This window comes from Phymastichus coffea, unplaced genomic scaffold (assembly GCF_024137745.1).
Source record: "Phymastichus coffea isolate CEN01 unplaced genomic scaffold, Cenicafe_Pcof_1.1 PCOF00001, whole genome shotgun sequence".
Taxonomy (NCBI): Eukaryota; Metazoa; Arthropoda; class Insecta; order Hymenoptera; family Eulophidae; genus Phymastichus; species Phymastichus coffea.
The window spans coordinates 8,457,257-8,481,947 of NW_026706812.1; the positions used below are offsets into that span (position 1 = coordinate 8,457,257).

Sequence of the window (24,691 nt, forward strand, 5' to 3'; positions counted from 1 at the left end):
TACAATATTGCTAAGTTTCCAAGACATTTCGATGTAAATCCTACTTGAAAATTATGTGTAGGAGTTTCAGAAGTCACTATTTACAATTTTTCATTCAGAATACTCATGATTTTGGGGTCGCTGAATCCGAATCTGAAGTCGGATTGACCTCATGATCTCAGGGTCAAGGTCATTTGAAGGTAAAAATTTGCAAAATGTCCATTTCGTTTGAAAATTATGTTTAGCAATAACCCTAAAGAATGTTTGAGAGAAAAAATTAGTAAACATGCTAGCTGTTAGCTTTACCGAGAATCAAAGACGTGGACGTGGCGAACTCCTGATTCCATGTGTGTGTATGTGTGTGTCTGTGTGTGTATAGTTGTAAGTGCTCTAAAGCATGTGTGTATGTAGAGTTGTAGTAAGTGTACTAGAGTATGAGTGCGTGTATGGTTGGATGTGAACTAGGGTATTCGTATATTTATTTATTTTATGTTTTCACATTTTTTTACTTTTTAGAAAACTATTTTTATTTTACAATAACTACTCAATTATTTATGGCAAATTATTTTTAGTGTGATAGGTATAAAAGCATGGAGTAATACATAATGGAATGGAGCATTTACTGCATTGGAATTTTGATTCTGCTCTTTTTTTTGTCATGAGGCACAGCGCACACCTTTTTTTCTTGCCTGTGAAAACAGGTAAATGTTTTCCCACGAGACGTGCAGAAGTGGCCTCATCGCTTTTATTCAGCTCATCATTCAATTGGAGTATATCTTCAACTATTTTCATTCTAAATTCAGGAAAAGATAATCTATTATTATTCATGTTATACATTGCATGTGCATTTACAAGGACCATATCGACTAAGTGAACAAACAATTTTTTGTACCACTTCATTGACTTTCTTACGGTCTCAGTCAACGATAGTTGTTTGTCAATAAGGTCTATTCCTCCCATATTTTTATTATAATCAATTATGCACGTTGGTTTCATTTTTTTTCTCCAGTTTTCCAGTCTCTTTCCCCTGTTTCTGAATATTCAAATTCGTGTACTGAAGTTATCATGTACACTTCTTTTTTATCTTGCCATTTTATAGCCATCCAGAGCATGTTATGGGCCAATTGAACTTCTCCCTTTTGAAGTTTCATATTCAAGCATGGTAATCCTTTTCTGTTCTTTTTTATCGTACCGTATAATCCTGTGTCTTTCTCGTGCAAAAATTCAGAAGAATACCAATTATCAACGTAAAGAATATGACCTTTGTTGAAATAAGGTTTCATCATATGAGCAACAACATCTCCTGTAACACCAAAATCGAACTTCTCGAAATCAGTATTCGCCCCTGTGTAAATAATAAAGTCCAAGATTACTCCGGTCTCTCAATCTATAAGAACGAATAATTTTATACCAAATCGGTGGCGTTTCAAAGGTAGATATTGTTTGAAAGACAGTCGACCTTTCCACAAATCAAGACTTTCATCGATGCATAATTTTGTTGCTGGATCTATAATGGTCGCAAACTTGGTTTTCAGATGATCTACAACCGATTTCAATTTTTTCAATGGATGATCAAATGGAACATTATTATCTGTAAAATGTAAAAACCGTAAAATTTGACAATAACGATTGCGAGTCATTGTTTTTGGAAATATGGGAGTTGATAACATGGGAGAAGTACTCCAATAGTCTTTCAGATTTCCTTTTCTGATATGTCCCATGAGAATGGATAGAGCTAAAAATTTCAAAAGTTCTTCTTTTTCCAAATCTACCCATTTAGCCATGTTCACCCGTTCCGGTTCAGGATTTTGACCTTGAAATCGATTTGCTTCTTCGCATATAAGTTTTAGAATAACTTCATCAAAGAAAAATTCAAAATAATGAATGGGATCATTCCCATTTAATTCGATATTTTCTCTGATACCAGATCGTGAGGAAAATGATTTGATAAAAGGAGAGAAAGAATTTTCATAAAATATTTCAAGACCAGGAATGTACTCTAATTCATCCGTATCAATTTCTACAATTTCTGTATCAGAATCAGAATTAGAATCAGGTTCAATTTCTAGTTTAGATTCTCCACTGCTAATTGACATATTTGGAAAGATAATCAGATGATGATCCTGACAAAAAGCTATGGTATAAAAGTATTCATATAGTAGCAATAAATTGTAATAATTGATCCTGTCCGGACAGTACCACAATAACACAGCTATTGTAGATTCAAATTGTTACTATACCGCTTCTACTTATGTAAATCAATGAGCCACTTTATATGTGGATAACGATTTTCGGGTTCGCGGCACCTGGCGGTGATTTTTGGTACTATTAGATGAATATTGTAAAATACTTTGTACATGTATATATTTTTAGACTAAATTGGAATCAGATATTTTTTTATTTGTAACAAATCGATAACAAGGACATAGCAAGGTCAACGTGATGAAAAACTCGATATTATCTTTATCTATGCTTGATAAAGATAAAAAATATCGGATTTGGATTCATCGACCGTAAAAAATGTATACAAGTGGTAGTGGTTCTAAATTGATTATAGTAAGTTTTATAAATTTGACCTTGAGAATGACTTTGCCCTGCCCTTGTGCGGTCAAACTATCTACGGTTTCAGATTCAGCAAACCAAAAAACATATACACATATGTTTTCAAGAAGGTTACCATATTTTGTAGATTTGACATTCAAATGACCTTGGCTCTGAGGTCATGGGGTCAAACCGACACCAGATTCAGATTCAGTGACCCAAAAAACATAAAGTGTATATACTCTGGTCCGTGGGTTTTGACTTTTATTTTTTTTTGTGTGTAATAATGTATTTGTGTAGTTTTAAATGTAAAGAATAAAGAAACTCAGATATCGCCGATTGATAGCGCCCTTTGTAATATTTTTCAAGTAATATTGATATAGAATGACCAGATAAAACCTAAATACAGCTAAAAATTAAAAAAATTGTGCATTTTAACGTTTTTCTGAAATTTTGAAAATTTCAACATTTGGCCTTACCGTACCGGACCGGAATACACCTCTAGGCGTAAGGGATCTGACTCACCAACATCGCAACTTAGTTTGGCTCTAACTCAGCAACCTTAGACCACATTCCTATAGAAAAATGCGATTTTCAAATTTTTCAAAACCCCGGCCCTCTAAAGGTTAAATGGGTTTTGATTAATTTTGTAAATTACTATTAAATAGTGATTGTTCTAATAACCATCGTACCATAATGCGCATCTTTCAATGATATAATATTTATCCAGTTCAACTCTTGCAAAAACAAAATAACTAATAAATAATTTAATGTTTTAAGCGAAAACAACAATAGAACCGTAATGTATTTTATAATAACTCTTAGAAGTTTTTGGATTTTTCTAAATGTTTATAATAGTTGATTATTGAATTATTGTAATTTATAGTTATTAAATAATCACTATGTATCGTTAAAATTAAGTAAGTCTAGTACGACTTTGTGTAAATAATTATAAACCATAGCCTCACTCTTGCTCTCGAAACTCTTGAAGAGCCATTTCTGTAAAAAAGGCCCAAGTTAAGAAAGGACCGCTCTTTCTATCTCTGAAAAATCATGCCCTCCGACCAATTACAAATACCAAATCGGATAAGAAAATTTTCCCACCAATACAGAAAATTTTAATAGTCATCATGTCAGGGACCGGAAGAAAGGGATTTCCACCCAACCACCTACTGCTTATAAAAAGCTCTGTACAATACTGAGGGACCTGTGCTGGAAAAAACATAGAAGGATAGAAAATATTTTTGAGAAGGATCAGTAGTGCAGTGTAAAGCCAAGAAGTTAACAAAAAACTCAGCCAAGAAGTCAGTCGAGTGCGAGAGAGAGAGAGAGAGAGAGAGAGAGAGAGGGAGAGAGAGAGAGAGAGAGAGAGAGAGAGAGAGAGAGAGAGAGAGAGAGAGAGTGTTAAATATCTTGTAGCTGAAAGTCAGCTACAAGAACATGATCTAAAATCGATCGTCTTAGTCGTTAATGTGTTAATGCTAGTTTAGGATTTAGCGTCAAAGTGATTAAGATTAAAATTGCTTTCCAATTATCCGATATGCGCAGAATTCTTTTTTAAACTTTTGCAATTTTTGTTCGAAAAAAACAGAGCCAATCAAAAAATCACCAAGAATTATTGTAACGTGATGGTTTACCGATAATTATTATTAGTTTCCCATCGTCATAAAATCAAGTTGGACGCCAGGCACTACTATTTTACAATATTAAATAAATTGAATCTCAGAGTAGTACCATTCTGACATAAAGCATCAGAATATTTGCCAGTTATCCGTCCAATAGTCTTCCACAGTTCAGGGCAAATATTTACTCTACGGGATCAAAATAAGCAGATAGTTAAACCCTCGAGAACCAATTTTGCTCAGCTCTGTCACTTTGTTTTGAGTCATATATCAGTCCAATAGCATATTGTCAGGTTTGAATTTTGAAAGCAAACTCACCTTGTACAATATGATTCCGAATTTAAATAATATCCACCTAAGTGTTGAATGGGGAATAAGCAAGTTAGACCAAGCAAGTTGAAAGGCAGTATTCGGGATAACAAATAAGCCGTCTATTAAATAAAGAGAAATATGTGTAACTCTTGTATGTTACAATTACAAAAGAAAATTGTGTTTTGTGTATATGTCTGTCTGACAAGGGAACCACTCCAACCCTCCCCCTCCGATTTTTCTGCAATTGAGATATGTTATAGTTCATAAAAAAATAAAAGACCCTTATTTTTTTTTTTCGGCGGAAAAAGCTATCTAAGGGATGAAATCCACCTCTAAAAAACCGCCCCAAAAGCAGTTCTATAGCAATATCTTTAGTTGTAATGAATATTTTTTTATGAAACAAAAAAATACAAGTTACTTATAAAAAAAGTAACAGACACACATCAATTTGGTCCCCGGGAGTTGCAACCCCTTCTTGTATAGAGGAAAAACTGCATTTTTAAGTGTATTTTTACCTTACAAAAACAAAAAATTATGTTAAAAAAATTAAAAAAATTATATTCTAGTAGAAAATGATAAAAAAAAATTGACGTGTTTCAGGGTTTTCCTATTATCTATTATTTCGAGGGTGAACTACCCTTTATTGTTATTAATACAATATAAGCAGTTGTTAATCGCAGATTATACTGGTTATTTCATGTTCTATAACGCTCAAAAAAGCCAAACACATGTATACTTTTGTTCTGCCGAATAAACTATTTAGAGGGTGAAAGCTACCCCCGAAAGTTACCCCTCAACACTATTTAATAGCGAAATTTTCGTATTTTATGCACAGTTTTCGACGAAACAAACCCTAAAAAATTCTTTGAAAAAATTTCAGCTAAATATATGGATTTCATCTACAGGGGTTGCAACCCCCTAAGTCGCTTGAAAGAAAAGCTATGTTTTCAAATATTTTCTTGCAAAATTTTTTCAGAAGAAATGAAGTTTATGAAATTCCATTTCAAATCTTCCACAAAAGTATACAGTATCCGTCACCAGGGTCTGCTACCCCTTCATTGGAGAGTGAACAGAGCATTCATTTATTACCCTGATCCCCTACCACCCCGAACCCAATTTCCTTGAACCTCGAGCTGGTTACCCTGTCACGCTCTAATCCCGAACTCCTACACCCGAATTTCATCAACCCTCGAGCTGGCTACCCTGCCACGCTGTAACCCGTAACACCTACACCCCAATTTTATCAACCTTCGAGCTGGTTACCCTGCCACGCTGTAACCCGTAACACCTACACCCCAATTTCATTAACCCTCGAACTGGCTACCTTGCCACGCTGTAACCTCAAACTCTTAACCCCAATTTCCTTAACTCTCGAGCTGGTTACCCTGCCACGCTCTAACCCCGAACTCCTACACCCCAATTTCATTAACCCTCGAACTGGCTACCCTGCCACGCTGTAACCTCAAACTCTTAACCCCAATTTCCTTAACTCTCGAGCTGGTTACCCTGCCACGCTCTAACCCCGAACTCCTACACCCCAATTTCATCAACCCTTGAGCTGGTTACCCTGCCACGCTGTAACCTCAAACTCTTAACCCCAATTTCCTTAACCCTCAAGCTGGTTACCCTGCCACGCTCTTACCCCGAACTCCTACACCTGAATTTCATCAACCCTCGAACTGGTTACCCTGCCCTTTCCAATTTTCTAGTCCGAAACCCGGTTCTCTGTTATTCATAATCCCAATTTCGACATATTTGTAATATCTCTGAAGAAAAGGACATACGCGAAATAATTGTCGAAGATAATGTTAAATTTATTTTATTTTTATGTTATATTTACGTTATATTAATTCGTCATTTCATCTGATATTGAGATTACATTTTTTGAATATAAAAAAACGATCCGCGATCATTATCACTGTACATATTGTGAACAATAATGATACTCTCTAAATAAATGCTGTAGACATATTAGTTTCTTGCACCATGCACATTTTATAATTGCTATTTTCTCACAAATCTCGCAAATAGGCTATTCTAAAATTTCGAAGCAATATTCAACAGGATTGTCGAACGAATCAGGTTTTTTATCCAAGTACCCACTTTTGTACCAAGCATATTTAAATACGCTTTTGAATCTAGGTGAAGATAATTGATTATGTGTGATAGACTGTAATTTTATAATATTATTTCTCTCATGTAAACTGATGTCTGATCCGAATAAAATAATGGCATCAGATATTTTTCTTACAAAGTTTTTCCAAAATCGAAAACCGAATACATCCAGTGGTTGAATTTTGCCTGTCGTACCCTTAGGAATTGTCATCAACAGAAAATTTGTATCTGCTGGTGTCACGTCTCTTACAGTTCATTCACACTGTCCACTCAATGAGTCTAGTAATAAAACTGCTTTTTTCCCACAGTTAGGAAAAAATACATGTTGCAACCATTTTTGAAGTAATTCTCTCGACAGCTTTCCTGATGCACTTGATCGCAAAAATATATTAGGTGCATTGAATAATTTTTTTTTGAAACAATGGGTCCAAACTCTCCGTTTGTTTCTTTTAATACCATAAAAAGGGGTGATAGCAATATACCAGATATTGTCGGTTGAATCGTATAACTATGCGTAGTCGATGATACTGATTGTACTACTGATTCGACTGTCTTCTTACCTTTTTCGCTCAATGTTCTGCCAGTATGCATTTCTAAATTGAATCCACTTTGATCGGAATTATATATGTTACTTGCACTTTAGGTTGATAATTCTGTTTTTATGAGATTGATAAAATTTTGACAATCTAACTTTAAACTAGCCTCATTTTCAACAGATACTTTAGTCACATATTTAGTTATTTTACGCGATACAATTTTATGCTTTTTTTTGAATAGTAATATCCAATTGGGTGAAGCTTTAAACCAAGGCATATTTAACTCATACTTTTTTTGTAAAGCCCATCTTTTAAGATCTAAATCTTGCACTGTTAACTTCCGATTTAAAGCATCTTTGAGTTGTTGTAAAGTATATTCTGAAACTTTAAACAGATTCTCTCTTTTGGTCCCGCCTGTCAAAATTTGCTGTTTCCATGTTCTCAACTGACGTTCTGATGAAACTTGTTTATATTTACTCTGGACGGAAGTTAAAGATAGTTTCTTTTTCTTACCACTTTCCCAGTATTCAACAGCTTTTCTTTTATATCCATCGTCGAGTAGTTCCAATCTTACTATTTGAACCACATGAACCGCATTCGTTGATTGTGGTTTCCACGTCATGCCACAGTTTGATTTTGTTTTGCCACGCACATACTCGAATGTGTTTAAGGTGGAAAATATGAGTAATATTATCTCATGTGAGTATTTTTATATTGGCTATAACCGCCTCGCGAAATACGTATATATACCTATTAGTATAATAAAATTTGTCTAATGAATTTTTTCGTAATAAGATAATAATCGAATTTCCTCAGAGATAGTAGTAATATTTGTTGAACATAATGATTTAAAAATGAAATTCCCCGTAGCTATTTCGTACTTCAAAAATTTGCATGATTTCCTAGTTGCATTTGCTATTTCTTACCTATAGATAAGAATTCTTACTTAAGAATAAGATTCTTACCTACAAAAAATGTTCATATGTCCTTTTATTTGAAGATATTAAAAATATTTCGAAATCGGGATTATGAATGACAGGGAGCTGGGTTCCGGATTTCAGAAAATTGGAATGCAGGAGTTCGGGGTTACCGGGTGGCAGGGTAACCAGCTCAAGGGTTGATAAAATTGGGGTGTAGGTGTTACGGGTTAAAGCGTGGCAGGGTAACCAGCTCGAGGGTTGATGAAATTGGGGTGTAGGAGTTACGGATTATAGCGTGGCAGGGTAACTAGCTCGAGGTTTAAGGAAATTGGGTTCGGGGTGGTAGGGGATCAGGGAAACAAATGAATGCTCTGTTCACTCTCCAATGAAGGGGTAGAGCCCCTAGTGACGGATACTGTATACTTTTGTGTTAGATTTTAAACGGTATTTCATAAACTTCATTTCTTCTGAAAAAATTTTGCAAGAAAATATTTGAAAACATAGCTTTTCTTTCAAGCGACTTAGGGGGTTGCAACCCCTGTAGATGAAATCCATATATTTAGCTGAAATTTTTTCAAAGAATTTTTTAGGGTTTGTTTCGTCAAAAACTGTGCATAAAATACGAAAATTTCGCTATTAAATGGTGTTGCGGGGTAACTTTCGGGGGTAGCTTTCACCCTCTAAATAGTTTATTCGGCAGAACAAAAGTATACATGTGTTTGGCTTTTTTGAGCGTCATAGAACATGAAATAACCAGTATAATCTGCGATTAACAACTGCTTATATTGTATTAATAACAATAAAGGGTAGTTCACCCTCGAAATAATAGATAATAGGAAAACCCTGAAACACGTCAATTTTGTTTTATCATTTTCTACTTGAATATTGGGTTGGGGTGGTTCCCTTGTGAGTATGTAGGCTCTTTTTACAAACTATTTAAACTAAATTAAACAAATAAGGCAATTTTGAGATTCGCGGCTACGCCATATCATACTCCGCATTGCATTATTAAATTAAATATTACGCGAGCGAGAAACTAAAATAAATGAATTAATTGCCGGCACACTGTACTTTCATGAAATTAGTGAGTTCAATAATTAAATGGTTAACAAAGCTAGTTATTAGCAAATCGTGCAGTACTCACATGAAGTGCCGGACCGTCCAAAACAATTCTATGTGCCATTTCAAGCTTAGGAAATAAAATAACGGTAATCAAGCTATAATCGCAATTACAATTAAGTAGCAATTATAGGCACGGTGAACACAATCTATAGTGTTATCGCACACATACTTACAGCCATGTTAATTGAAAAATGAGAAAATTTGCAGTCAGTTCAATTACAGAATTTTCTGAGTGAATTTATGCGTCTACACTAAATCATAATATTATAGCTAAGCTCCGGTTCACCTCGGCAATCGGTAGAGCGGGAAAAAATAAGTGTAGACCAACTCCGGCTTTTCCTCCTTCCTCTATTCCCTTTTAAACATGAACATTCATAATCAAGTAGTATCGAATTTTGTTTGAATTCAGCACGGAATGCTATCTCTTTGTTTCATCTCTCTACTCTGTCGGCCTAACTCTGTCTATCATTTCGTCGAGGCGCAGTGAGTGTGATGCGCTGTCCTTATCTATTCATTGAGCCGTCTCTTTCTAATTAACCTATTGCTATCCATAAGTGGGCGTGCCCTACGCAATTCAGGCATATAAATATTTTTATTTAGACGCAATATTTCGCGTATAACAGTTATTAATAATTAGAGATATCCATAAATTTTTTTTCTTGTGTAAAAATTAATAATTTTGATTTTTAGTTATTAATTTAGCTGGGAATTCTTTATGAAGATATGCAGCGTACAGAAATCAAGCAAATTCTTTCATTGCTACGATAATACTCATTGTTTACATAAAAAGAAAATATAAAAATAATTATTCCTAAATTCTTAGAGCTAACATGCTAGTGCAATACGAGAGAACTAGCCTTCGGCTATTTGGACTGCTTCGCAAAATTAAAATTAAATTTATAAATAAATATATTGCATAGAAAACAGCTCGTTACAGTCTTCCGCCATCTTGAATTTTAAAAATCTAATCGCGGATTCTGATTCAGTGATGCTCACGGGACCCTATAGTGATGTTGGTATTTCTATCTCATAGGTATACTCTTAGGTCTGTGCAAGGGTTAAACTTTTAATCCATTTTTATGAAGTTAGAAATAACAGTGTTTGTCGTATTTCCAACATTATAGAAGTGGACTTTGTTTTATTACATTTCTGGTACATTCCAGAATATGACCATCAGCTTTTCAGGGATATGTTTCGGATTTTCTTGAAACTTGATATGCATATTGCTTATGTGGTACTGTATTTAAGTATGGATTATTAGATAATTATAATAATTATATAAAAAGTTATAAACAATTGAAAATTTTTTACGAAAATATTATGCGAACAATACTTTAATATCAATTTTTCCAAAAGGTATTAACATTTTTTTTAAACAATTGCCCATATCTCGAAAAGTGTTATTTTTATTTTGAAAATTCTTTTTTTATTGAATTCCTTGACATTTTTTCTTTAAGATTCCGTTTTAAAATTCATCGAGCGATTATTAGATGCGACACAGTGAGCGATAATAGTGGATACTCACAGGCCCTACGACGCTTGCTCAGCCGCGCGTTGGCGCTGCTATCAAACTTACCGACTTATCGGCGTCGTAGGACTTGTGAGTATCCACTATTATCGCTCACTGTGTCGCATCTAATAATCGCTCGATGAATTTTAAAACGGAATCTTAAAGAAAAAATGTCAAGGAATTCAATGAAAAAAAGAATTTTTAAAATAAAAATAACACTTCGAGATATGGGAAATAGTTTAAAAAAAATGTTAATAACTTTTGGAAAAATTTATATTAACGTATTGTTCACTTAATATTTTCAAAGTACACCCTTTTATGCGTAATTAAAAAAAATTCGCTTCGATAACTTAAATGGTTACGGAGATATAAATTTTTAAAAACTTTTCGTCAAAAATTTTGAATTGTTTATAACTTTTGATATAATTATTATGATGTAATAATCCATACTTAAATACACTACCATATAAACAATACGTAGACCAAGTTTCAAGAAAATCCGAAACCTACCCCTGAAAAATTAATCGTAATAGTCTGGACTGTGCCTTCTTTCAATATAAAAAAAGAGACGGATGCGAAAGAAAAGAATTCTGCTGTTTTTCTCCTAGATTTTTACACATTTTTAACGATTTTACCAGTTTTTTAAAATTAAAAAAGAAGTGCTATGAGATAGCTAAATTTTACCAGAATCGTATTTAGAAGGTCAACATTCATTGGATAGCATATATAGCATTTCGAGTATGGAATACAATTTCTTTTTAATTTTCTTTATAAAAAATTATTGCTTTTGGACGCTATCTGAAGCCGATATACTGAATTTCGCAAGGGTGCACACGATATTGAGAAGGAAAGAAGGAAACTTTCTAAGCTTCGAAATAAGCCATCAAACGTTTCAATCGGTTGCGTAAATTTTTGGTTGCACGGGTGTTTCGGGACATGGAACGTCCCATATATATCAGAAAATTACAAGCAATTCACTGAAACAGTATCGCGTCATAACATATTTAACATAAAATTTATTATTTTTTCAAACAAAATGCTATATTCTTACGTTAAATTGGGCCAATATTTTTCTTATTTTGATCTTTTTTTTTTTTTTATTTAACGTCGCTTTATTTATGCTCCATGAGTGCTAATCAGCGACGAAGGCTTGCAATGTGTTTGAGAACAATGCACATGAAACTTTTTTCAGTGGTGCTTGTATCAATTAGCAGGGACTGGGAATCGAACCCGGGCCTACTGGGTGAGAGTCCATCGTCCTACCGACCGACCCATTGTAGGCCTCTCTTATTTTGATCTAAAAACCCATTATGATAAATAATTATGATAAATAAAGTACGTTTTGTCGAAACTTTTTTATTGAAAACAATTGAAATAAATAAATAAAATATTAAAGAAACATGCTAATAATAATACATTTCCAGTTTCAGGTACCTCTTATTATTTGTCACAGCACAACCCAAACGAAGTAATATTTAAGGATCAATTGATGAAAAGTACACAAAAGCTTTTACTAGTTGGTGGACCAGTACAAAATCCTAAAAGCATCCACTATGTAAAATGGCTTGAACAATGCCACAACGAACGAATAATCCGAAAGATAAATTTTGGAATTTTTTCCTTACTTTGGATAGATAAATACGATAATGATTGTAACCTTTATAAAACAGTATGTCCTTATCTTCGACCTCCATGGTCAACATTTCATGAAAGACTAATCGATTTTGGATTATTAGATACTTGGTGGATTTTGAAAAGCCATATGATAAATTATGATGTAAATAATCTAGAATTTATATAAAAAATATAATATATTTTCAAAAGAACAATGGCCTCTTTTACATTATTAATATATTTATTTTTAATTGTGACGGAGTAATCCGATCGACATTCGTAAGGATCTCTGCGGCCATTCGCACAAAATAATTAAAGGGGAAATTCGAGAGACGCGAAAGCTCCCATGACTGGATAGTGCGTTGGATATATGCACTAATCGCGCACGAAACTCACTTCAGGACTCGGTGGAAATCTGGTCAGGTTGAATTGAAATCACTTTCACACGCACTTAATACTAAGGTATTTACTCGTAAAACTGCGACGCCGGCACATACGTGAAAAATAACTACGAAATTAGATTTTTCTCGTTAAAGCAAAGTCTGAATAGCTTCGCGCTACTCATAAATAACCAAAGAAACAATTTATAAAATTTACTTACACGTATGTACGCAGGGAAAGATTTACGGCAATACTGCCGACCAATCCTCTATCGATCGCGCGATATCTTGCGCCGTACAATTAACAAACTGGCAATACTGCGTAGCCGCACGTATGATGGAATGACGCCTGAGTATGCAAGAGAAATAGAGAGAGAGAAAACACGGTACTGACTTAACCCGGAGTTGCTGCTACTGGTTACGCTACTTGCCGCTTCTCGGCGTCATCGGCTTCTTGCTAGTCACTCACCTTCTAGAAGTAGGTGATTCCCGCACGGTCGACAATGCCCGTGCGACTATCACATACTTCACGCACGCGATACGTACACTAATTTTTCACACAAGTACGGGAAGTTCCAGTGTAATAGGTTTAAATGAGCAAGAAGAGAAGGAAAGGGGGTTTGCTGATGCTCTCCCTCGCTCGTAAAAAAATATAAAAAACTTTTAGTTTATTAGTTCTAAAATCAATAATTGTTTATTACACAGGCCGACAGAATTTGACAAAAATATTTTACCAAGAACCCGAGTATAGTTTTCCGAAGGTTTTTTGCGCGCTGAATCCGAATCCGAGGTCAGAATTACTCTGGTGGCCCTGGTTTTCGAGATATCCTAACCTTAAGGTGCAAAAAACGCGATTTTTGCCTATATTTGAGGTTATGTAGCAAAGAAAAGAAATTTTTTTTCAAAAAACTGTATACATCAAATTAAAGTATGAGTTTTCTTTTTTCAAATGCCGTTGAGTATGCTCGGATATCTTTTTTTTTCACGAAGTTACACAAATTTGAAAATTTCAAATTTTATGAATTTAAAAAGCACCACATCATTCAGCCCAAGCTATCTAACAAGTAACCATATTAAAGAGCCACTCACCAATTTAAACCAAACTTGAAAATATGACAAAACACTAAAAAATATTGTAAGCATCGTGCTTCTATTTACAAAATGCTCTCTTACGGGTAGAAACCACCCCTGTCAACCCCTAAACAGGCTCACCCACATAACCCTGGGTAGAGCAAGTTTAATTAACTGCTTTTTGATAAAAAAACTTATTTTCTAATCACAGGTATGCGTACTAATATGATCTAGATAGGCCTCATCCCCAAATACCTCCTCAACCCTTTAAAACCAGCCCTCCCAACCCCTAAGCAGGCACACCCACATGACGCTGGGTAGAGCAAGTTAGCCAAGTGCTTTTTATTTCAAATTTGTGTAACTTCGTGAAAAAAAAAGATATCCGAGCATACTCAACGGCATTTGAAAGAAGAAAACTCATACTTTAATTTGATGTATACAGTTTTTTGAAAAAAAATTTCTTTTCTTTGCTACGTAACCTCAAATATAGGCAAAAATCGCGTTTTTTTGCACTTTAAGGTTAGGATATCTCGAAAACCGGAGCCACCAGAGTAATTCTGACCTCGGATTCGGATTCAGCGCGCAAAAAACCTTCGGAAAACTATACTCGGGTTCTTGGTAAAATTTTTTGTCGGCCTGTGTTATTAAAATGAAAACCCCCAACATAATTTTAAAGACCACACTTACGTGGTAACAATAAAAATAATTATAGAGTAGGCAAAAAAAAGTAAAATTCACAGTGACAACAGTCATATTTCTTCGAGAAAACTTATGGGTTTTACCGTATGCCATCCTCATGCTAATTGGGTTTTTCGATACTTCGTGCGGAAAGTATGTACTTTCAGCACGTAGGCCAAAAATGTGCATTCAAACACGATCTTTCCACACGTCTTATAAAAAAATACGGTACGGCACATATTCGGGAAAGAGTTTCTCGTTTCGTGTACCTTTCTACCTTCGCTTTGCTCGGGCGTAAACACGACACCAGACAAGAATCTACTTTTCCACACTTGTATCGTAATATACTATTCCAACGCTCCTTGCGGAAAGTAATAGTGCTCAAATTGGGGAAACCCATTCTCGTTTGGTCTTTTATGACAAACCAATAAGCGCCAGCACATGCTGGCAATACATCTGTGCGTACCCTTACCTAATTTTACTTCCCGCACGCTTACTCTTACCTGATTTTACTTCCCACACGCTCATAGCTTTTCCCGCAAGTCGAATAACCGTGCGGGAATGCTACACGTCCCATACGGAACAGCGGGTGGGATATGGAACTTCCCGCACGCCGTGTGGAAATAGTACATTACGATATAAGTGCAGGAAAGTAGATTCTGGTCTCGTGTGGCGTTTATGCCCGAGCGAAGCGAGGGTGGAAAGGTATACGAGACGAAAACCTCTTTCCCGAATATGTGCCGTACCGTATTTTTTGATACGATATGTGGAAAGCTCGTGTTTGAATGCACGCTCTAGATACTTATTTTTAATGTATTCATTAAGTTATTTTGTCCATTTATGTCGTTAGTAAATTTAGGTGTCCATTCTTTGCATTAATTTTTCCATCACATATTCGAGTTTATTTTTACTTGCTTCTTTTAAATGTTTACGTATTTCTGACTTTTTATTTGTTTGTTTTGATTCTTCTGTAATACTCTGTATGTTTTGATAAGCAGTTACTTTAGCATATGTTACTCTATTTTTATTTGAATTTAAATTAGTCTGAACTTGGCTGTTGTTTAGATTGACTGATTGTACTCTTAGTCTAGAAAAGAATTTTTTTTACAACTTACTCGTATTACGAACTAGGCATCCTTTATAGCTCGCCGTGTGGTTACCTTTATAATTTACATATGTTAGTTTTTTCATTTTTTCTTTAATTGGGCATTCCTTAGTTTTATTGTTTTGTGCATATTTGATACAAACTGCTCTTTTGTAGTAGTAGTTTGTTGTGTGCCTAAATTCTTGGCAATTATATTGAGGGATGTCTCTTTTTACGTTAGTATTCATATTTAATATATTGTTATTTATTGATATTTATTGTTTAATAATCTGTTAATTTTGTATATATCTGGGCTTTTGTGGTAATGTTCTATTTCAACTGTAAATAAAAGAATCGGAAGTTTTGTGACTCGGTGTAGTACGATACGTTGCGAAACTTATCACCTTATGTCCGTATTCTTCAATAGTTTTTATAATATCTTCAATGTCGATTGATGGATGCATACTTGTTATAATGACTTTGGAACCTTTGTCCTCTTTACTCTGATAAATGTAGAATCGAATGTTTTTTTCTTTTAATGTGCTTACGATCGACAGGTATTTTTCAGACGTTGTCAGTTGAATTTTCACTTAGTTGGATGCTAACACTTTCAAAGTTTAACCGTATTTGCTACTGTGTTAAGAACATTTACCAGGGGACGTACGTATATTCTCCGCATAATAAACAAATATCGGTGGTGCTTTGTTTTGTATGAAGTTTGCTTCCTCGGATTTTGTTGGATTCTTTTTCTGGCTTTGAGTTTTATTGTCATCTTGTTGAAATACTGAAAATCTATTTACTGATTGTCTTTGCCAATAATCTGTTAGTTGGGCTTACTTTTTACTAGCGACTTGATCTCCTGGGATAGTACGTAATTTTTTATAGTTTTCGCGTTTCCACTTATAGAAGTTGAGGTAGATATACGAGGTCTATCCGGAAAGTATCGGGCCTACGTTTATATCTTCGCGCCATAGTGTTAGAGCGACCTCTACCGGACAGAAACGTCAACAGTAAAGCCTCACGAATCTATTGGTTACTTACTGACACCTGCCGGACGTATAGTTCATGCACAGCGTGTCTTTATTTACAGTGCCTTTTTCGCGTTCGTCGGATTTTGATATTGTCAAAAATGACTGAAAAACAAGATCAACGAATTTGCATTAAATTTGGCTTTCAACTCGGAAAAACGAGTTCGGAAACTATTGAAATGATGCAAAAGGCCTTCGGAAGCGAGTGTACGAGCAAAACACGAATAAAAGAGTGGTATAAACGGTTTAAGCATGGTCGCACTTCTGTTGATAGTGATTCTCGTTCTGTTGATAGTGACCTTCGACGACAAAAACCGCAGATAATATTGAGCCGATGCGACTTGCAATCGAACAAGATCGTCGTATGACTGTGCGAGAACTAGAAGAAGACCTTGGGATACCAAAAACTATCATTTCAGAAATTTCAACCGAAAATTTAGGAATGAAACGCGTGTGTGCGAAATACATCCCAAAATTGCTCAGAGCAGAGCAGAAGAACATTCGCTTAGAAATCGCTCTGGACAATCTGGAAATGGTCAGAAATGATGATAATGTGCTTAGAAAAGTTATAATAGGTGATGAATCATGGGTTTATGGTTATGATCCTGAAACAAAACAACAATCTTCACAGTGGAAGCATTCTGAATCGCCAAGACAAAAAAAAGCACGTAAAAGTCGGAACAATGTTAAGTCAATGTTGATTGTTTTTTTCGATTGTGAAGGTGTTGTACATCACGAATATGCACCAACAGGTCAGACAATCAATAAAGAATACTACGTTCAAATTTTGAAACGTTTGCGTGATGCAGTAAGAAGAATACGACCACACTTTTGGGAAAGTGGTGACTGGCTTCTCCATCACGATAATCCGCCAGCGCATTCATCCAATCTTGTGCAGCAGTTTTTGAGCAAACACAAATCACATTGCTTAGACATCCTCCATACAGTCCCGACATAGTCCCTTGTAACTTTTGGCTGTTTCCAAAATAAAAAAACCACTCAAAGGACACCGATTCGATGACAAAACAACGGTTGAAAACAATGCGACGAGTGTACTTAAGGCTATCCCTAAAAGTGAGTTCGAGGACTGTTTTGAAAAGTGGAAACATCGATGGAACCATGTTTTTCAATCAAGTGTGGATTACTTTGAAGGATGCCACCCACCAGATGATAAAGAATAACGCTAGCACGAAAATATAAAGGTAGGCCCGATAGTTTCTAGACAGACCTCGTATTTGATTATATCTTATCGTTACTATTTGTTATGCCCCTTTATTATGAGATTTGAGTTAGAAAAAACACTTTTAATTTTCAACTGTTTTTACACTTTATTAATTGACTTTGATCTTAAGAGAACAGAGCACAATAACACGTCTGGTTCCCTTGAGTGTCAAACGTAGACTGACCTATAGTCATAAAAACGGAAAATTGAAAGAAGTTGTTTTTTTTCTGAAATCAAAATCTGTTAACAATAAAAATTAATAATTTATTTGGATAAATATTTTTCTTTGAGAAAAAAAAACATTTTTCTTAGAAAAAAAAACATTCTTTTTAAATTAAAATTTTTTCAATTTAAAAGAAAATTTTCAAGAAAATGAAAAAATGGAACATTTTTCACCACAGCAGATTTGCGTAAATTAATATGGTCACTAATATAATTTTTCCATTGATATTTTAATATATCTTCTTTTTTTTATTTACATCTCTTGATCAAGAAAAACAAGAAATATAAATATGACATTACTTGTTTTAGTAAAAATCTGTATTGATAAAATGTAAAAATTCACAAAATAATATTTTTTAAAGTCTTGAAAAGGCAACAAAGCACCATGGTAGAAAATCAAATCAATAAGATACTTGATGAAGAATAAATTCGATAGAATCTCTACAAATGTATAATTTGTCAGATTTATTGACTAACACTTTATTTCTGTTTCATTTTTTTGACTTATAGAGAAGGTCCATATCTGGACCACCTATCACTTGGGATGTTTAAAATTAGTGATCCGATATTTCTATACATTAAATTTGGTGAAAATAAAAACACTTGATTGAGAACATAACTTGATTTGATTGAGAACATAAATACTAGAACAATAAAACTCAAAAACTGGATAATAGGTAATCCCTAAGTACTAAGTTATCAAATAAAATATGGAAGACGAGCTCATTTTTTTCAAATTCAAGCAAATAATTCTAAAAAATTCAATGGAATTTTAAATCCTGCATTGGAATTCCGTGAAGATACTAATTTCCTAGAAAAGATACTGCTTGTTGTTAGGTACCTATATATGTTTTGAAGAAAATTGTAACTCATCACAGTTGATTTGATACAAAACGACCAATATACAATTATAAAAAAATGAAACTAAAACCTAATAAGAAATTGAGAAAATGTCATATGGTAAATAAAATCATGAAAGATGCCCTGAATAAACTTGATCACAAGGGTATAGAATTAATAACTTTAATAAAAGCTTCATAATCTGAATTACTATCTATTTCAATAACAACATCACTAAATAGAAATAATTAGAAACATTTTTTGATAAGATAGATAAAATAGATAAAGATAACACCAACAAAGCAATAGTTAATAAATCACCGTAAACCCCCGATAAACCTACTCATAATCCAAACTGTTATATGATAATTTATGGGGACACCAACTATTTAGAAAATATTAACGTTCTACTCTATTTGGAAAATAATAAGGTTCTACTTTGATAGATAATCTAATATAAATCAAATATATACAAACTTGGTGTATTCACTAAAATTTCAATCAAAATACATAGTCCTAACAGTTATCGATGATATAGTGTTCAAATTGCAATGTTTATCAAATATTTAATACCAAACTGTATTCTCACACTATAGAGTGACATGTGCCATCGGACTACTTACCCAGCAAGAGTGAACAGTATAAAAAGGACCACTTATACAAGGAATGAGGATGCGCAATTAGAATACTATATCACAGCTGGACAAATGCCTATCAGATTACGGTATCAGATTAACGTTCGCCGGTTGGAACCACACCGGAGTCCTCACAAAAGAAGCCATAATGTTATAACGAATTACGCCTTCGGCTTACCGACCATTGAGTTTACTTGACACGACTGGTAGTTTCTTTGAACAACTACTGAGACCGAGACTGATGGATGCGATACAGACCGGAGGGGGTTTATCAGATTCGTAGTTCGGTTTCAGGAGGGGTCGATCGACGATTGGAGCGATCCAAAAGGTGGTCAACTCTTTCCTGGAACTAGACAGACACTACCACGCAGCGCGACCTATAGTGTTGCTGGCGATACTCGACATTAGGAATGCTTTCAATTCGACCAGGTGGAAGGATATCTTGGTGGCGCTGAAAAGTAACTTCGGGATCCAGCCATACCTGCTTCGGGTTGTGAAGGATTACGGAGAGGTCCCCCGAGTTGGCGCAGCTGGCGTTGAACCAGACCATGAGACGAGTTGAACGATGGATGACAGACCACGGACTACATCTCGCAACAGAAAATACGGAACTGACGTTTCTCACGAGAAGACGCATACAGACGATAGTGCATATGAGGGTGGGGACATGCGAGATGGAGACCAAGAAGGAAGTCAAATACCTTGGGGTAACCCTTGATACGAAAATGACCTTCTGGCCTCATATACAGAAAACAACCCGGAAAGCGGCAGAGCGGATAGCATCCTTGAGTCGCCTGATGGCCAATACGACAGGACCGAGATCGAGAAAACGACGACTGTTAATGGTGACAGCTCACTCGATCCTTCTGTACGGCGCGGAAATATGGGCAGACTTCCTGAAGACAAAGAAATACTGTAAGATAATGATAATGGTACAGAGACAGGGTACACTGCGAATCTCTTGCTCCTACCGAACAGTTTCTGCGCAGGCTGTTTTGGTGGTGGCTGGCGTAATACCCGTGGATCTTTTAGTCATTGGACGCAAAAGGGTCTACGGGAGCAGCGCGGACATAGGACGAAAGAACGCGGCAATCGCTGAGCGAGACAGAACAATTGACATTTGGCATGGCCGATGGACAGAGGAACGAGGTGGTAACTGGACGAGACGATTGATACGGGATTTGAGGCTGTGGCTCGGAAGGAAATTTGGTGGTGTAAATTTCTACGTCATCCAGCTCTTGACGGGTAACGGGTACTTCCGACGGTACCTTTACAATATGAACAGACTACGAACACCCGACTGTAAGTACTGTGGACACGATCGAGACGACGCGGAACACACGTTTTTCGCGTGTGACCGCTGGACAAGACTCAGACAGGAACTGGAAGGAACGGTCGTCAGCATCACCCCCGATAACATTGTGGTTGTGATGCTGCGTGAACCCAAATGGTGGCGCTTAGTTGCTACCTATACGGAAACTATACTGAGACGTAAGAACGCGGACGACTGCCTGACAGATGATTGAGCAGACGAAGTGACGCGACATAACGAGATACAGAGGAACGACACGAACGAACGAACACAGACAGAACCTCCAGTCAGAAGTAATATCAATATAATCTCTGGCTGGTGGAAGGACACTAAGGAGATGGCGGTTTAGTGGGTAGGCCTGTTTTTTTTTCGGGGAGTCCCGCATAATCCCTCAGTCAGAAAGACTAAGGGGAATCCGGAAAAAGGATTCCGCAACTCCTTGTAAAAAAAAATAATAATAATAGTATATCATTAAATGTATATTAATATTAATTTTATTAATAAATAAATTAATAAATTAATTTACGTAGTCTTCTGGATTATAATGATATAACTTGTTATATGGCGACGAGGGAGAAATTTAAGAAATGAAGAGAGGAAAAGAAAAGAACTTCGCCTGGTTTGTGGTTGATTTTATCGTTGGGCGCCAGCTAGAACGGATATGGACAGTTTCCTTCGCAAGGAAAGTGTCCAGCGCCACGAGCCGGTGGAGAAACGTTGTTTTAGGGGTCGCTGTTCGTGTCGGAGAATTGCGCTCCTTTATCAGGCTCGTCCTGGCCTCACGGGCTATCGATAAGTGGGAAAAGGAGGGGGAGAAGGAAAGGAGCGCAAAACATCTAAGTGATGTGTTCGTGCTGCGGATGGTCGGCTAATCAGGATTCTCGACAGGGAACAGATAGTCGTATGGGGCTCCGTAGGTAGCTCCGGTTAACCAAATAAAAGCGAACGCGCGTTAAACGGCCGGGATGGTCAGCGCACGGTCAAAATGGCACCGTCGTATCGGTGCTCTAGCCATCCCATGTAGCCCGAACGCGACAACTATGGGTGATGAAGGGCTCTGGGTTAAATCAGAAATTAGGTTTTTAACAAATAAATTACTTTATTAACACTATCAATTTCAAATTCACAATGGCCGACTCGCGCACTCCCGGTCAATCGTATAGTGACTGCGGCAATCCGGAAAATGGTCGGTTTACGCACACCCGTCCGCGGTAAAACTCAGTGACAGTACTCACTATCTCTTTGGCTTCTAAATATAAAAGGTGTCAACCTCGTGTTTCACCTGTTCTTACGCTGGATTGCGGCCTTTATCTCACTCTTGTGCTGTCAGTAAAGAAAACATATCTATCTTCTATCAGGTCTCCGGACGGAATACTCGCGACTAGTACAGCGTCTTGTCAATTCTTCTTCCTCCTCCTTTTCCTCGATTCTCGACTTTTATTTTATTGGCCCTACATATAGCGTTATTCGAATCATAGCGCTGTCTATCCTACTCTTTTATGCCGCGTAACTTTCTAATGGTAGGTATGTTATTTTCTGTATACGATTAATCGTTTAAAAAGTGCGCCCATCGGTCAGTCTAATTTTACTTGAGTATGTCGCTATCCTTTACGTACTCATGCTCGTCCTCTACCGGTTGCTCGGGCTGGTGCATCGGTATTGTCCCTCTCGCTTGCATTCGCTTCCGTTGATCGGTCGGCTCACTCGCCTTACGTTCTCACTCATTCCCCGCTTGGCCCCACTCGATCTTGTTTGTCTTCCATCTCGCTCACTTTCCTGCGTTCTTCTTCCATGTCGCTGAGTGCGTCACAATATGGCCGCCACTGGGCTTCCGTATCATCTAGAGCAAGTTCTGAGAAGTTTTTACGATCTTGTTTCTATGCACATGAACTGTAGCATTCGTCAGCCGGTCGGCCACCTCGTCTATTCACGTGAAAAGAGGACTTTTCCACGCATTACGCGTCAATTTCGGACGCAAGATTTTTTCCGAGATGACACATTATCATAAACTTTATCATTGGAGTAAATAAATTATTGAATACAAGTTGCGAACTTTTTTCACGAAATAAAATTTTTTTTATACATTTATATAAATTTTATGTGTATTAATATAAACATCTATAATGACTTCGTTTATAATATACAAGGTATTCAAAAAATCTGAAAACACCTGAATAAGTTTCTAGGTGATTTATTTTAAAAATATATCAAGGTCACACTTGAAGTTATTTTCAACAAAGAATTCAACGGTGACCTTGGATTTAGAAAGCGCCTTTTTTGAAATCAGTAATCGTAAGAGCGGGAAGTTTTACGTTCAAAATCATTGAGGTCAAAAATTTCCCATTGATCTTGAAGGTTATTCAAAGGTCATTCAATTTTGAAGCCTCTTAGAAGAACTTGATTGATGGAAATAGACCAAAGCTTGCTTTAGTTATTTTGTTTAATCGCAATTAGCGGTGACCTCAAACTCGACCTTGCTTGTATCCTGCTAGGTCATTTCAAGATCAAAGTTTTTTTCTGATGTCCTCATGTGAATTCGGCAATTGAAACAGCAGATGCTCCCATACTTTTATTTTTAGCGTTACCCAGGTACAACGGCGGAGACGTAGTAATTTCTGTTCCCTTTGGGGTGCTGTATTATCGTGAGTCCCGTGCCTCTCACGTGATTCAATAAATATTTTCTGGCTGTTCTTATCGCAGATGCTCGAACTACTCTCCATTTACTTCTTGACTGTATTCTAATCGATGGTAAAAAGCACCAACAGTATTCCTGAAGATTTCAGCGGAAATAAGAGCTGATTTATCTATGATCCTTTGCCTAATTCATCCAAATTTTAGGGTTTTGTTTTGTATACTCGATCTTTCAAATATTCCCAATAGAAGTAGTCAAGAGGCGTCAAATCAGGTGACCTAGCTGGCCATTCAATGGTATCTCTTCGTTCTATCCATCGATTAGTAAATACTGCATCTAAGTAACCGCGAACAGCTCGTGCATAATGAGCTGCTATGCCATCCTGTTGATACCATGTGTCATTGAAGTTTTCTTCAGTTATTTCTCTTATTGCAGGAACTATTTGATTCCGTAGCATAGTTTCATATTTTTGGGCATTCAAGTTACCATCAATAAAAAACGGCTCTATAATTCGATTATTTAGTATTCCAGCCAAGACATTTAATTTTTGTGGATATTGTGATTTAGCTTTTCTTGCTCAATGAGGATTTTCAAATGCCCAGTATCTACAATTATGCTTATTCAAACTTGCGTCAAGTTGAAATGTAGTTTCATCTGAAACTACTGTATTAGATAGAAAGTTGGGATTTTGAACTATGCGACGATTGAAATCATCTTCATTTAGCTTGTGTATTAGTATTACTCTGAATGGAATTATGTCCATCGGCAGTAATGTTAACAAAACATCTAATGATTTCTCTTCATCACTTACTGACCTTGATCTGCCTGATCTAGGTTGACCAATAGTGTCGATATTTTTAAACCTTCTAATAGTTTTTTGAACTGTTCAAAATGAAATTAGAGTTCTATCAGCCCTAAATGTTGCATTGAAAATATCTCTCACAGCCTTATAAAATCGCTGCACTGGACCCCAACCTCTTATCATGAGAAGCATTATTCTTTCTCTAACAGTCACTTTGTCCTGTTACGTCTTACGACGCATCCTTTTTTATAAAATGAACATTTGCGAAATTCAAAGCTACTAAACTATTCGCACGTCAGCAAAAAGCTAATTAAACGCGAGGTAAATGACTCTCCGAAATTAAGCCTTACGACGCATCCTTTTTGTAACATATGCACATTCAAAACTGCTAAGCTATTCACACGACAGCAAAAAGCTGTCGAAACACACTCCGAAACTAAGTCACCAAAACGCAAGAATTTATAATCAGCGAAAACAAAATGTCACACAATATCGAAATACTGACCTGAAAAGA

General features: G+C 36.0%; 2 protein-coding genes across 2 annotated transcripts in view; one reads left to right on the forward strand and one right to left on the reverse strand.

Moving 5' to 3' along the window:
- Positions 1-12,471, forward strand: part of LOC131672871 (mitochondrial import inner membrane translocase subunit Tim29) — a 73,142-nt gene extending 60,671 nt beyond the window's left edge. The window contains exon 3 of the mRNA XM_058950415.1: positions 12,082-12,471. Coding sequence (XP_058806398.1) covers positions 12,082-12,458 — 377 coding nt within the window. The 3' untranslated portion in view covers positions 12,459-12,471. The remainder of the gene's footprint in view (positions 1-12,081) is intronic.
- LOC131672752 (clarin-2) overlaps positions 1-24,691 on the reverse strand; it is a 476,318-nt gene that overhangs the window by 18,166 nt on the left and 433,461 nt on the right. The gene's annotated exons all lie outside the window — the stretch shown is intronic.